The sequence below is a fragment of the Passer montanus genome, unplaced genomic scaffold (assembly GCF_014805655.1).
Source record: "Passer montanus isolate IOZ18808 unplaced genomic scaffold, ASM1480565v1 scaffold10, whole genome shotgun sequence".
Classification (NCBI taxonomy): Eukaryota; Metazoa; Chordata; class Aves; order Passeriformes; family Passeridae; genus Passer; species Passer montanus.
Genome location: NW_024356505.1, coordinates 26681810 through 26697271, shown reverse-complemented (window position 1 = coordinate 26697271; position 15462 = coordinate 26681810). Strand labels below are relative to the sequence as shown.

The 15462-nt window shown below is 38.5% G+C and overlaps 1 protein-coding gene across 1 annotated transcript in view; it reads right to left on the bottom strand.

Annotated features, from left to right (window-relative positions):
• Positions 1–5152: 5152 nt before the first annotated feature.
• ARMC3 (armadillo repeat containing 3) overlaps positions 5153–15462 on the bottom strand; it is a 61356-nt gene continuing 51046 nt past the window's right edge. The window contains exons 16-19 of the mRNA XM_039709745.1: positions 14822–14890; positions 9405–9602; positions 6811–6973; positions 5153–5353 (exon numbers count right to left, since the gene is read on the bottom strand). Coding sequence (XP_039565679.1) covers positions 5153–5353; positions 6811–6973; positions 9405–9602; positions 14822–14890 — 631 coding nt within the window. The remainder of the gene's footprint in view (positions 5354–6810; positions 6974–9404; positions 9603–14821; positions 14891–15462) is intronic.

Sequence of the window (15462 nt, the reverse complement as noted above, 5' to 3'; positions counted from 1 at the left end):
TGCATGAGCAACAGGATCTGCTGCCTGCTCTGATACGATTGTTCTTCTCTTCTTGCTGTATTTCCCCCAACATCTATCCAACTTCAAGTAAGAACTTGCTTCAATTATGCTTTACAAGATTTCCATAGATGGTGTCTTAGCATATCAGTGAAACATCAATGAGGTGGAAGAACTAGCTGGTTCATTACCATGCAAATAAGCTTGCTCTTCATGAAACAAAAGCTTTTAATAGCTCATTGTGTCTCCAATACTCCAATTTCTTCCATGTCCTACAAATAACATTTTTATAGGTCAAAGACACATATGTGTGTATATATGTGTATGTCTCTCCCCTGCTGTGTTTTGCTCATTCCTGTCCATGCTCTACCTGTACATGAATTCTAAATTCTGGCTGGGTGACAGCAGACAAGGAAGGCCAGATAAAGTTATTCCACTATTTCTGATATCTTTCAGTATCAGAGACAGTGTTTGTATAAGAGAAAAATAATAAGCTCACTAAGAAGGCTAAAGAGCTGTTAATTTATCTGCAAAGATCTGCTGTAGTAGCAGTTCTGGTGAACTGTCCCACGTCCCACTACACAGTTGTGTTGCAAAGGCCACAGCCAGTGCTAGAGCAGAGTCCTTTTGTTGTTTCCCTCTGTGCTATTTGGGAGCAGGTCCAGCTGCCTGGGAGGAGAGGAGGTACAGTGCCACAGCTGTGGAGTGAGAGGGTTTGTGTATTGGATGTGCCAGTGGGTGGTTGTAGAGGTGTGTCTGTGCTATGTGTTTTCATCTCTGTGTAAATGTGTTATTAAATCCCTAGACACACAGAAATCCCCTCAGCTGTGAAGTGCTGAACCTAGCAGAGTACTCTGGAAATGCAGCAACATATTTCAACCACGCTCTTTACCTTCTCTATACTGACCATTGTTGGGAGATAGGTTACTTTCAAGGATAGACTCCTGGCTTGAGTCTGTCTGTCCATCCTTATGCTTTCTTCTTCTACTTTGTTGTGATGTGTTTGGGCTTTTAATTATATGGGGATTTTTTTTTTCAGTCTTCTGAAGAAAAACAGGTAATGCCAAAGAGTTGTTGGGAGGAAGACCTTTGTACAAACCAGCAAGGATGCTATGAGTAAAATAAATGTTTTAGTGCACTTTTCTATTTTAACTAAGTTGACATGCTGCCCAGTAAATGTCTATTGCCTCTGCAGTTTCCATTCTGACACTCTGTGTCAATAATGAGCTGGATTTACAGAGAAATGAATCACGTAGTAGAAGAGGTGCAAATCCATGCAACGAAGCTGTACATGAAATAATATGTCACCATTCAAAGCCCATGTTTACTAATAAAAGACTTGTTTTCCCCTGAAGACAAGTTTAGTGAGAAAGTAACAGAGGAAAGTTCCTCTTGCATCTGAAAATAAATATGTATTTTGTTCTGAGAGCTCTGGATTCTTCTCAGGACCCAGAGTTAATCAGCAACAGAGATTTCCTGGAGGAAGAGTTCATTTCAATTTCTACACGCATGGAGTGCACAGTTTGAGGGATTGATGTGAAGCCAATGCTCTCATTCAGCAGTGGGTAATCAGAAACCATTTGAAATGTCCCAAATCTATAAATTACACTGTAGTTGTTCCCTGCTAGCATAAAGATAAAACAAGTTAACTGCTCAGGATGGAGGGCAATAGAAGAGAAGCATGGAAGAGCTGGTACTGCTGCTGCCAGCAATGTGTGCTGCCTTGGCACCTGCTGGGGGAAGCAGAGCCCACTTCTGCAGCCAGGCGATTACCAGGAGCACCCCTCAGAAACAGGTCTCAGCCAAAAAGTCGTCTGCAGATCCTGGAATTACTCCCTTAGCCACAATGGTCCCAGACACACAGAACAAGCAAAAGCAGAGGTTTGCAGGGCCAAAGCATGAGACTCTCTCATACCAAAATCTCTACTGGAACTTGCAATCCCATTGATACCACCATCACTTTGTTCTGCAGCTTTACTGACTCACATTCATCAGACAGGTAGGAATCATACCTGACCTTTTATTAATACAGTCCAGATTTGTATTTCTTGATATGCAGAGGTGCTATATATTAAAGATTGTGCTTTTCAATGCCAGATCAAAACTAAAATTCTTTGTAATGAGCAGTGGGGGCAGCAGGGTATGTATGTGTGTGCATGTGTGTGCATGTGTGGTGTGTCACTTGCAGATGCCTTGGAAGAGACCATGCAGGAAGCTGAGCAGGGCACTTCATCATTTCTGCACAGTCAATACTAAGCTGGGCAGCTCCCATGAACAGGAGCAAAGAGTCTTCATGCCAGCTTCTCTCAGAAGCACAGACACCACAGCGAGGATGACTTGGGGGTGCCTCGTTCAAATCAGGATCTTCAGTCCCCATCACTGTCCTGGGATAACATCTACATGCCCTCTCTTTCAAGAAGCTGAGCACATCTCACTTGGTTTTCATTCTGCACAGCTGCTGGCCATGAGGCCCATTTCTGTGTCATTGCCTGGTGGTTACAGCTCTGGAGGAATGAACCTTGTCTCAGTTCTTACCTTTGCTTAAGACAGCTTTTCACCTTGCAGGAGAGCACCTAATTATGAGGATCTTGTTCTAGGTAGGGTACAGTTTCTACATTTTTCAGTAGATATTTACATGTCTAGGCAGTAAAATATAAGAACATTTCTGGAAGTGGGTACTGGAGACCCAGACTATTTTTTTTCCAAAGGAAAAGCCTAATTGCTACTCCCAAATATTAAGTTGAAGAGGTTGTTCAACTTTTCTGTTTCTGTAGTCTATTAATGCTGCATTCTTTTCTGCATGACAGCAGATCTTTAAAAAGGGATGCAGAGTGCTTAGTGGCCAGAACAGATCCTGCAATGAGGTAGCTGCAGACTGTTTTGTTTGTGCTTAGGAAGGCATCAAGCCTGACTCCTGTGTGACTGATCTGCCCAGTGAACTATTATGTAAAAGGAAATACGAGCCCTTCCCCATCTGCTCCTGAAATGAAGGTAGGCAATCAATTCCCTCAGGCACAGCCTGAGCCAAATGGTGTGTGCTGGGCATGTCCTGGGAATATTCACCCAGCTGAGCCCTGTGGAAACGTTTAAACATTTTGTTTTCTGATTCAGTTCTGGAATGAGTGTGAGCTGAGCTGCTCTTATGAAGGGTGGGGGGATTCTTCACCAGGCCATGGACACAATTACAGGTCCCTGATTAACATCAAATAAAAAAGTGTGGCATTTCTTGACGTACTTGACAAATAAAGTGCAGTTTTCAAAGTAACCATTTTAGATTGAAGTGTTTGTATTCTACCTAGATCTTAATTCTGACATCCAAGTGCATTACAATTTTGAAGTGAAAGAATTCAGACAGTACAAATTCAAACCTGCGAAAGACATAAAACATTTTTGGATCTTGCATTTCTGGATCATCCAATTCTGCATTATACAATGCAGGGTATAGTATTTGGTTTTATTTATTTAGATAATTATTTTATGCAAAGTGAGCTTATATGTCTAGAAATTTCCCAATTTTTATTTTGAAAAACTGCATTTTGTCTGTTTTTTTAATATTGATTTTTATTAGAAACAACAGAAATTGCTTTCTTTTCAAGACCTCCTCAAACACAGTAAGTCATACTTTAACATTATGGTTCCAATACAAAATAATGAAATTCCAATGTAAGAAAACTATACAAAATGATAGCTAGCAGGAAATTAATTCTTATTTTACTTCCATTTACTGCGCTTTCAAAGCTGTGGATTTCTATACCCAATCATACCTGTCAGTGAGAGCATATGACCTTCCATCAGTCTCCTACCTGCTACATAGCAATGATAAGAAACACATCCTCACCTTTCTCTCAGTTTTGCCAGCACATCCTGCATTTTGTTTCCAGATTTCTTTTTCATTGTGATGTCTAGAGGACTGCTGAACATAAGGTAAAAAAAATGAACATGAGGCCATATAAGCAAATTTACAACATAAATTTAGATAAAATGTTCCCCTAAGGGCTACCAGGAAATCATGCTGCACGTCGGAGGAGGAAGGAGAGGGAATGGTGGGATCATGCTCATGAGCAGTAATGAATACAACAGATACAAAACTCCTCCTCAACCAATGCAGTTAAGGCAAGGGACTGTGCTTATACAAACATTAAAAAGCTAAAAGAACATAGACCCCAATTTTTTTAATCACATTTTTGGTAGGCAGGAAGTAAATGCCTTGTTGTAGGTGTTCTGGTCTTCTGAAATTCAGTTCTGTTAGGTCTGCACTGGTCTAACTGCTGTACAGTACATTCTCTCAGTTTTCCACAGTAAACTCAATTGATAGTGGTGCTCTCTGAAATACTCCAGTACATTCCTGACAGTTTCACCAGGAAGTGTTTACCAGAGTGTTCTAGTCAGTATTTTACCTCTTTTAAAAGCACCACCACTCTTCAGCAGCACCATGTTACCCAAGGCTGCAAGAAATACAAATTCCCTGTCTAAAACTGCTGCCTTCTCGGAGTCCATTTTATCTTCAAGTCAAAAATAAAGAACTTAAGCAGATCACAGGCACTAACTTATCAATCATCTGTCTTTCCTGTGCCAGGACAAACAGTATATACTTTCATCCAGAGTATCCTATTATCTGTAAATATTAACTCTGCCAAGTTCTAAGAAATATAAATAGGATTTTTTTTTCTACAGAGGCTGAAAGTATACTGTTATTGTAGTTCTAGTTCTCAGTTCTTGGGTTATTTCACACAAAAATTGTCCAGTTGTTTTTAGGTGTCTTGTCATTTCATCAGATGTCACATTCATTTACTTTATGGACATGAAATTCCTATAAGTATGCATGGGATTTGAAGGAAAATTAAAAAAAAAAAAAGAATATGCTGTACTGGAATTTAACCTATTTAATAAGCATTGCAATGTTAGCATACACTAAATATTATTGATTACCAAATTTTAATCTGTAGTTTTGCAATTTAGTCTTAAAATACTAGGAAAAATTAACAAAATTTTTAAGCACTGAAGCTTGATATCAAAACCACATTTAATTAAACCTTTAAGACAACATACCAGATATACTTCTTTTTGACAGCTGGATATGAAACCCCTCATGTTCATAAATACAGCACTGCAAACATATTTAAAATATTTATTTTGGCGATATTCATCAAGATCATTAAATAAATTTGTATCGATCAGCCTTTGCACTTCCTTGTTTTAGCAAACAGCCTGGTTCAAACATTACATCTACAATATACTCTTGAGGAGGAAGCAGATGCCCTTTGGAAGAGTATTCAACCAATTTAACTTCATTCCAAGCTCTGTTATACTTGCCACGAACTAAACTGCAGCCAATGCCGATTCTGTCTGCTATCACCTAAAAAAGAAAGAAAATGTAGTTAAATGCAGTTAATTAATGTAGCTTCTGTGATATACAGCAAGGCCCAATGATGCTTAAAAAACAAAACAAACACCTGAAAGGCCTAGTGCTTTCTTGAAACAGACTTTATAAATTTCTCAAGTGTTCCAAACTTCAAACCTTTATTGTTGGTTTTGCGTAGAAAGTGTAGGATTTAAACCTTATTTCTCACATATCCTAAGCACAACATGAAAAACATTAATTTTAACTCTTTTCAAACACTGATATGGTTATCAGCCAGTCCTTCAGATCTCAAATGAAGTGCAACACCCACAGTACCCAGCAATGTTTTTTGTCTACTTGGAAGACTTACTTCTGAATAACATTTTGAAGTATATTCAAGCAATGAGGTGTAGGCACACTGCACACATATAGCTAGTATGAAATATTAAGTGTAAAAATGTAACATTTTTATCAGTGTAAGTTTAGGACTGTTGCTTCACTCCAAAGCACAGTCCTTGCTTTTCAGCCCTGGAAATGTGGGAAGCAATGAAATGTGAGGCAAGTGTCTGCTAGATGAAACACCTGCCTTTCCTCTGGGCTGCACTATCACAGACAGACCTATAATGGTTTCCAGCTACCAAACTGCTTTTTCAACACACATCTGCTGTGAAGGAATGAAATCCTGGAAGATTTTAAACTTGTTACAAATGGACAGATACCCATTGCTTAGAGTGCTGTGGCTTTAAGAGAGATGACCTGTCCCTACAAAAGCTTCTTAGTACAATGGAACATAATTAATTCACATCCTCAGAATGTCAAAAAATAAGTTGGAAACTTTATCTCCCTATGGATACGATAAATTTAGGGTTCCTGTGTACTCTTTCCTAAGTCCTTCCTTCTTAATGTGTTAGGCCCTTGATTCTCTGTTTCTTTCCATTCAAGAAAGAGAAAAATCCAGCCAAGGAAAAAAGATAGGACAGATAACCAGGCTGCACCAGTACATCTTCATATGAAGAAAGAATAAATAAAATTTCCCAGTTTCTTCTAAGAAACTAGAACATCGAAGCTGTTATATACTATCACAGAATACTGGATCAATACCAAATAAAAAATTGTCTCAACAAGTTTACATTTGCAGCATGGAACAAGAAGGAAGCTGCATAATTCAATATTTTGCAGTTTACAGAAAATGTAAAATATTTTGACTCCAAATCAAATACTTTGGCTTTTTGCCATTTATCAAGTATTCTGCTGATATCACTTAAGACAATTTAATGACAACAAGAATGTTTACAGAAAGAAGCGATGCTGGCTTTCATTCACTGGGAAATCAATTTTGCTGTCGAAAAATTATGAAACTGTACACAAAAGATTTTACATTAATATAAATAATGTATTATACTGATGCAAATATACTTTAGATTATTCATTTAACAACAATATGTTATGTTGCAAAATAAATGATAATGTACCTTGAAAAGCAAAGCTCTGTGATAGAACGTCCCTCTTTTGATTTTCCCGATAGGCACAATGTTGCTTTTCAGTTCAAATTCTATTTCACTCATGTCAAGTTCCCAGCAGAAGTTATGTAGTTGCTCTCGTTCAACAGAGCCACCCATCTTGTCTGCAACAAACCTGTTACAAATGCATACAGGGATCAATTGCATTTATAATTCCTTTTGTACTTACTGCAAAAATGTAGCACAATAAAATGTAGCACAAGCAAGAAGTGAATGGCCTTTAAGACTGTAATACTTTTTCTACTTTTGCTTAATTAATCTTTTTTAATTCAGTAATTGGTATTTTAAATATGCTTACTGATAAATACAGATAACCATAACACAGGTCATTCATATTTGTCACAGACCTAAACCAAGGTGCAAAAGCAGAGATTCTGGAGAGCTGTAGTATAGGCACAAAGTCCTCAGGAAAAAAGTCATCAATAACAGTGTAATTACTGAGGAAGTAATTTCAGAAGCTGATGGTCATGTTTAAAGGTAACAGATTAATTGAGTTACATATTACAGTCTCCAGACCTATAATTTGTTTGAAATAGTAATAAAGGCACGAGAATATGTATGACAAAAATAAAGCCACAGATAATGATCCAAACATAGAAAAGCAGCTGTGTTCATTGAAGGATCTTATCTTCTACATGTGCTTTCTTATACTGAAGCCAGTATTTTGGGGGTGAGCAGTATTTATCCATTTAAACAAATGGCTCAGAAACAGATCAGAACTCACTGTCAGTGCAAGCTCTGCCAAAAGCATGTCTTTTGGGGGACTGTGCATGCACACACAGGATCAAGCCCTGGTTTGTAAATCTCCCCACATGCATACACCCCTTCATCTCCCCTGTGCAGGGCCACTGTATGTAAAGACCTTTGTTCCCTTCAGTGTCTCAGCCACAGAGACAAGGGTTATTGAGGTCTCTCACTCTGGACAAGATGTTACAGAGCTGACATGAAAATCACAAGCCATTGCTTCAGCCAGGGAGCTAAAAATTGCATCCCCTCCTCTGCAGAAGCAGTGAATGTGTTCCTCTGCCCAGCACAAACAAGGCAACTTCTGAGGCCTCACTTTTCAAAATTTAGAGTTGAGGAAGCATTGGTTGCAATAGCATGGGCACAGCAAAGTGTGTCAGACAGGGTGTCTTGAAGCTGGGAATTACTGGGTGAAGCTGAGAAAGTGTGGGGCTCGAGGCAGTGCCTTGTGCTGTGTGTGCCCATGAGCAGCCCTCATTAAAGAGAGCAATGCTGCCCCAGCCAGCGTGCTCACCACCACAAAGGTGTGCTGAGTTTGCTCCAAAGGAGACAGCCAGCATTACTGATGTCCCCTCATGTGGCCTGACCTCCTCCCCAGTGAGCACAAGGGGAACTCCCGCCAGGCTGCCAGGCTGCTGAGGGATGCTGCAGCTGCCTTCTCCCCCACTCCCTATTCAACACATGCTACTCAGGCAGGCGCCTGAAATGGAACACAGACAGAAAAATCCCCACAGAAAACATTCTACTTAAATTTCCCATGATTGCTTTACTGGGTTGTGTGTCTGCAAGTATTTCAGTGGTGTGTTAGAAGAGCGGATTTATAGGAGAATTTTATGGATTCCACCTTGAAGAAGGCAGCATGATTTATACACAGCTGGATAGTTAAGGATGAATATCTGTCCTGTCAAATTCTGCAATCAATGGAAAATTCATTCCTCATATCACGTTAGATGACTTCATTAAAAATGAGAGTTAGTAAGAGTAACAAATTTTGTGAAAGTAAGTGGGATCTGATGCCAAACTCTCCAGATTCAGAAGGCAGCCTGGAAACTGCTAAGATATAAAGGTTAAACTATGGAGAAGATGAAAACAGACCCACTGCTTGGAGGTGACAGTGATTGGTGCCCAGGCTGAGCAGTCAGTGTAACCAATGAATCACACACTGATACCAACAGTCTGTACATGCACTACTGCAATATTCTGGCACTATTAAATCATTAGGATATTAATTACAAGAGCACTTGAAAGCTATGTTAGAAAACCTGTATTATGCTTTTGGCCCTATAGAAAACAAAATACAACAGAGTTGCTGTCCTAAGGGGTTCCAAAACCAAGCAGGCAGGAAAGATGGTAGGAGAAAGGACAGACATGATGCATGTAACTTGCAACCATCTTGACTATTAGGTTTGGGTTCTAATCATGTTTTTAGACTTTGCAAAACCTGTAACTCTGGGGCTCCTTGATTATGTAGATGCTATATGCAGCTGATGTGTTCACTGGAAAGAATCAGTACAGATGTATAAATGTGAAAAATAACCTGAAATTGTTTATGAGAATATTTTTTAAAATGAGAAGTTGATACTCTTTTGTTTCAAGTGATACTTAATTTTAAAATATATTAAATTAATTGCAACAAAATTAGAAACAAGAAGCTTAAAATCTAAATATGTCAGCATTCTGGGCCAAAGCTGATTTGGATTCCACTTAAGCACAGGAAAATAACTATTTTGAAAAAGTTGACTTTGGATAAGAAAACAGTTATTTTAACAATTCAGCTTATGGAAATACAATTTGGTACTCACTGTGCAAGAGCCACAACCTGTTCCCGGGTAGTAGTCAGTGGTAGAATTGTTTTGGAAGCATCATTAATGTAATCCATTAAAGTGAAGTCAGGTGGCGGTAGCCAAGGAGAATTTTCTAGCTTTATTTCCTCTGGGATTATAGGTGTAACTTGAATAACTTCTTTTGGTTTTTCCTCCTCTTTTTTCCCCTTCCCTTTTCTTACATAGAAAAAAAATAAATTATACACTTATCTAGAATACTGTATTCTCTAAAGTGCAAATTCAAACACATTAGTTCTCTAACAGGACATTTAGACAAATTGATAGGGAGAGATGGAAGGTAGGAGACACCTTTTCTCTTGATAACAAATATCCAAAATTACAAAGCTGTTGAGAACACTTGTGGAACATGCCCACAGGAGGTGGTTGGGAACAAATGCCACTAGCTCCATATTAACATTGTTGTCAATTCTCATTTTATTTTTAGTTAATGGCTCTGATATGCCTTTCCTATGTATGGACTGTATAGAGGAGGAGACACTTACCTACTATACACATGTATGGCATATTTTTAGTTATGGTTTAGTTTTGTATGGATATGAACTAAAAACCACTAACTCCAATAAGTTTTTACTTGATAAAAATCTGGTCTTCAAATAAAGGAAATAATGGTATCAAAAGCACAGCTGAAATCTTGACAGGACATTCCAAAAGACAGCTCTGTACTTGCAAGTGCAGGTGCTTCAAGCATTATGCAAACTACAGCATGGCTTGTCAGAGAAAGATTTTACAAGTCCATGTTTTTGCTGACTCTTTTTCATTGCACATGCTTCATATTTTCCTTATGCTTGAGATCTGAAAAACGACTGTGATCCCAAACAGGCATCTTAAGCACCCAGCAGAAGTATAAATGAAACTACTGTTCTACTTAAATTAAATACTGTGCATTTCACAAGTTATGCAGCCACTATAAAATAATTATCTTACCAGAGATATTACTAAGGTCTATGCAATCAGACAATTTAGGGTCTTTCATTTGTGGAAACACATGAAACTAGTGTTTTGTAAGCATTGTGTCTTTTTTCAGTGTAGATCCTGAAAATTTTTACTGTGAAATACAAGAAAATGTCTTTCTTTTGTTTAACAGTTCTGGCTCATTTTTAAAAATCAATAATACTTCTGGTGATCTTGGAAGGAAAAAGAAAAAAAAGAAATAAAGGACCACTAGAGTACATGGCTCTGAGACACAATATCATTATTGCATGCTCTTCAAATTATTCTTAAAATTTATACTATGAATAGCACTCTTAAGATGGAAGGCGTTGAACAAAGCAAAAGGGCATACATCATTATCAGTAGCTGAATTCAAGCAATTTGTCTTCAGAATACTTTGCAAACTTTTCTTTAACCTATTGAGACTTACCATATCCACAAAGAGCCCTTTAAATAGGTGTCACAGAGCACATTATTTTAGAAGGGTAACCAATTAAGATTTAATCTTAAAATTATAGAAAATTCACCACCCTCTTAAATAAACTGTTCCGGTTATTAATTACACTTGGAAAAAAGCAGACAAACAGTTTTCTTTATCTCATTTGACTTTATCTAACTATAGCCAGAGAACCTTATAATGCTAGATTAAATAGCTATCTACTTATTAATTTATCCATTTATACGTTATGGTTAAAAATACTGTGTTTAAAAAATCCTGAATTATTTCAAACTCTCTGGTGTCCAGTTTAGGAGGTTTTCAAGAGAACAACATTTACAAATGCTATAATTCTTGTTGTTTCTCTGCCATTTTCCCTTTTTCCCCTTCTTCCCTTCTATCCTTCCACTACTTTCTTTTCTCTATGAGAAGTTCACCATTAAATTATGGTGCTATAGAAGAATTAGTTTCCTACTCCTATCTATTCAAATTACTCTAGAATCACACTTATTCTCCTCCTTTCTAATTTTCAGGAACAAAACACCTGAGAGAGATGGGTTTGAACAGTGATTTGTTTGGTTTTTTTGCTGCTGTTTATTTCTCTCAGGTATGACTATGTTTTGTTCCCTGGTGGAATAGCTGATTTAAGGTTGTCTTCCACACTTGTCTCTTACTCCTCAACTCTTCAGTTCATCATATCTGTCTAATCCTTATCTCATAAGGAACTGTGGAGCTGCTGTGTTACAGCTCAGTGCTATAAAATAACCAGTAACCACTACAGGAGACTTCTACTGCCCTTTGTCCTTGCCCTTTTTTTTTAATCCTCATTTTCTTGCCAGTGGGAATTGTGACATCAGAAAAAATCACTCTCATTTCTCAGAGCTGTCTTCCTAGTCGTGAGACTACTTGCTGTGAAAGCAGAGGAATATTGCAAAGAAGAGCCATGGCACTTTAATAGTCTCCAAGCTGTTTCTGATTCTTTGCAACTTTAGTACAAGAGTCCAACAGGTCACCAGAGCATCAGCTGGAGGAAGAAGGCAGCCAATACAATATTATACCATCAAAAAGCAGCCATGACACCTATGTTCTTTCCCATTTTGCATAGCTTAAATGCCCTGGATCTCTTTTGAAAAGGAACAAATGAGCATTGGGGAGTGTTCCCTTAAATGCAGTACTGAAACATAGGATAGAATAAATACACATTTATTAGTCTACATTAAATACAGTCTTTCAGCCCAGCCAATGTGTATATCAGATATGAAACTGCCTGATTAAAAATGTTGCTGTCAGTGAAAATATATGTCAAACTATCAACTAGGCACTTCCTCACATCTAATTCAAACATTTCCAGCAGACAATTACAGCTGCCCTTTCTCTTGGCTTTCAACTACGGTTTGTATAAAGCAGTATCACTTTTTCAAAACAATGGTTTTAAACAGTGTTCAGTAGTACTTTGCAAAATAATGATGAACACAAACATATGATCAAAGGAAAAAATACATAGGAAAAAGTCTAAGCATGCTTGAGACTTGGAGTCAGCTACTGACCTTCAAATAACTCCCATATATCTCAGAAATTAATAATAATAATGATGTATGAATTATGGATTCAAAATGAATGACAATGGGGTTATAAATCATAGAACTTGATCATGACATTCAAAAGCAATTATTTCATACTTGAAGAAAGGACTCCTTGTACCCCACCAAGGTTTACTATGGGAAATTGAGTCAGGTATTTGTTTTTTCCTAAAGAAATTTTTTTGCTTTTCAAAGGAGTTATGGTTGCAAACAGAGCAGTAATTTACACTATAAGTGATATAAATTACATTAGAAAGCAACTATTCAAGTGTATCCTCATCACACACTGTAATGAACAAATATATTATCTTGTCAGAACAGGTCTCCCATCTCCTGAGACTATACAAAATGGCCTATGACTCTAGAGCATCTTCCAAGGTGAAGGAACTCCCCACTGGAGCAGAGAAAAATAACTGGGGCTCAGCATCTCCCCTTGCCTCTGCTCCCTTTGACTAAACTGGCATAGGCACAGCGGGTCATGAGCAGGGCATGCAGGGCAGCAGGAGGACCTGGGAGGGGGCAGAAGCTGGGACAGGCCTCCTAAGGCACTCAAACTGCTGTATGTACTCTGGTGCATCCTGAAGCAGGAGCCTTCCACACTGCAATTCATACAATCCATTTCAGGTATCTACTATAAAATTATTTAAACTGAATTTCAGAAGTGCTTGCAGTCCAAACAACTAGTCAAATGGGAATGTCTGCCTTGTAAGTCAACAACTTTTGGATAGACTAGTCTGACAATTTGGGTCCTGATTTAAGTCAAAACCTCAAACATTCACAGTCAGTAGCTATTATCTGTCAATAATTTGCATGTCTGTTCTAAACTAATTGATATTATTCAAACATATTCAAATATAACTCAAAGTATAATATTTTAAGCCTATTCCTCTAGTGCTGCCTTTGCTGAGTGAACACCATTGTCCAGGTAACTTCTGATTTTCCTCTATTGGAGATACCACTGAATTACTGAAATCAAAAGCAGGTTTCAGTTTTGTCTTGATTTTCTACTGCACATTTCATTTCTCAAGTGCATATGCAAACATACACAGAAATATACAAGCAGTGTCAGAAATCAGCCATTATCTCTGTCAATAAAACACCTGTACAGACAGTAGGGTATCACAGTTCATAAACGAGCTCCAAAATAAAAATTGGAAACACAGTACATCAGCTCCTACAACACACCATTTCTCCTTTTTCTCCAACTCTGCAGCACTCAGCATTTTGTAATGTCCATCACTGACTAGAAGTCACAGCCCTTAGCCATTGCCAGGGCTCCTTTCACCATAAAGAAAGGAAAATTAGGAAGTCAGGGCTGGGACCCACAGAAGCCAGCATGATAAATAGTCAGCTCACTAGGTTAGCAAACAGAAAAGCCAAGGACAGTTGTAGGTTGTATCACGTTCCTATCAAGGACTAGAGACCATTCCACTGATGGCAAGCAGGATCTATTTGGACTGCTTTTGGATTCCCCTGGCATCAGGCATGCACACCTGCCATCTCCAGAAGGCACTGTTTTGGTCATGACTGTGCTGCTGTTTTACAGGAAGGACAGCTGGGAGACCATGGCTCAGTTACCTTCCACAGGAACAAACTACAGGTTAAGTATTTTATATTAGACAAGAACTAGAAGCCTGGTCTTGGCAAGAGTAAGGAGAGTTAAGTACCTGAAGAGCTCAAGTAAAACACCCTGTTCATTACACTGCATCGTTAGTGATCAGCTACAACAAACCACAAAGAGACTGCTAAACCCCAAATATCTTGTGGTCAGCTCTCTGCAGGTGTGAGGGACAGACTCAAATCCTCTTTCTGTAAAAGAAGGAAATTAATTTTCCACTAGAAGAGTAGAGATTCTGATCTACTTGGTATGAAGAGACAGACTGCAGCACTGTACCTAGTGTATGGTATGGATCAGGACAAGTGCTGCAAGAGTGAAGCATTTTTAGGCTAGTTACCTAAAAAACAGGACAGCTCTGAGCACACCCTTCTCAGCTTTTAGTCATCTGCCAACTGCACGGGAAGAGATTTAATCTAGAAATAAGGAGGCATGTAGGCACTGTAGGAACATTTTATGGGTTTAGGTTCTAAACTGAGAAGGAACTTCTACTGTCATTTCCCTATGTCTTGGTTGTCAAGCTGTAAAATAACAGTATTTCACTGCTTCCAAGGGATAATGAAGGGGAAAAAAAAAGAGCAAATAAGTGTGAGCTGTTCAAATACAGCATGGGAAGAGAGGAAGAATAATCACTAAGATAGGCAAAGGAATGTTACTGCAAACAGAAGGTGAAAGAAAGACTCCAAAAATATATTTAACATTGTGTTTAGGTATTCATACTCCATTCAGAAACTGTCACTATTTTCTCAGACTTCTATTTTTAGTGTTACAGCAATAACACAACATTGACAGCTAGTAAATCTGAGAACCGTACCTTGATTTTTCTCTGCTGCTTCTTTCTGAAACAGACGGTGATACTTCTTGTGCCTTTTCTACTACAGTACTGAAACAGAATAAGTTATTTTTGCATATGTTTACAGAGTTAATATTTGCATGTGAATCTATGAAAATGGAGTTTGGATTTCAATGGACAATAAATATATTCATAGGTGGTATATAAGTGAAAGAAATAACATAACTATTAATAAACCAGACATTAATTCAGGGATCAAAAATGAAGTATAGAATCACAGAAATACAGAATATGCTGAGTTGGAAGGGACCCACCAAGATCATTATATCCAACTCCTGGCTCTGCACAGAACCTACCCCAAGAGTCATGTCATGTGCCTGAGAGCACTGTCCAAATCCCTCTTGAACTCTGTCAGGCTTGGTGCTGTGAACACTTCCCTGGGCAGCTGTTCCACTGCTCAACCACCCTCTGGGGGAAGAACCTTTTCCTAATCTCCAACCTAAACCTCCCCTGACACAACCTCAGGCCATTCCCTTGGGCTCTGTCACTGCTCACCACAGAGGAGAGATCAGTGCCTGACCCTCCTCTTCCCCTCATGAGGAAGTTGTTGATTGCCATGAGGTCTCCCCTCAGTCTCCTCCAGGCTGAACAGACCAAGTGAC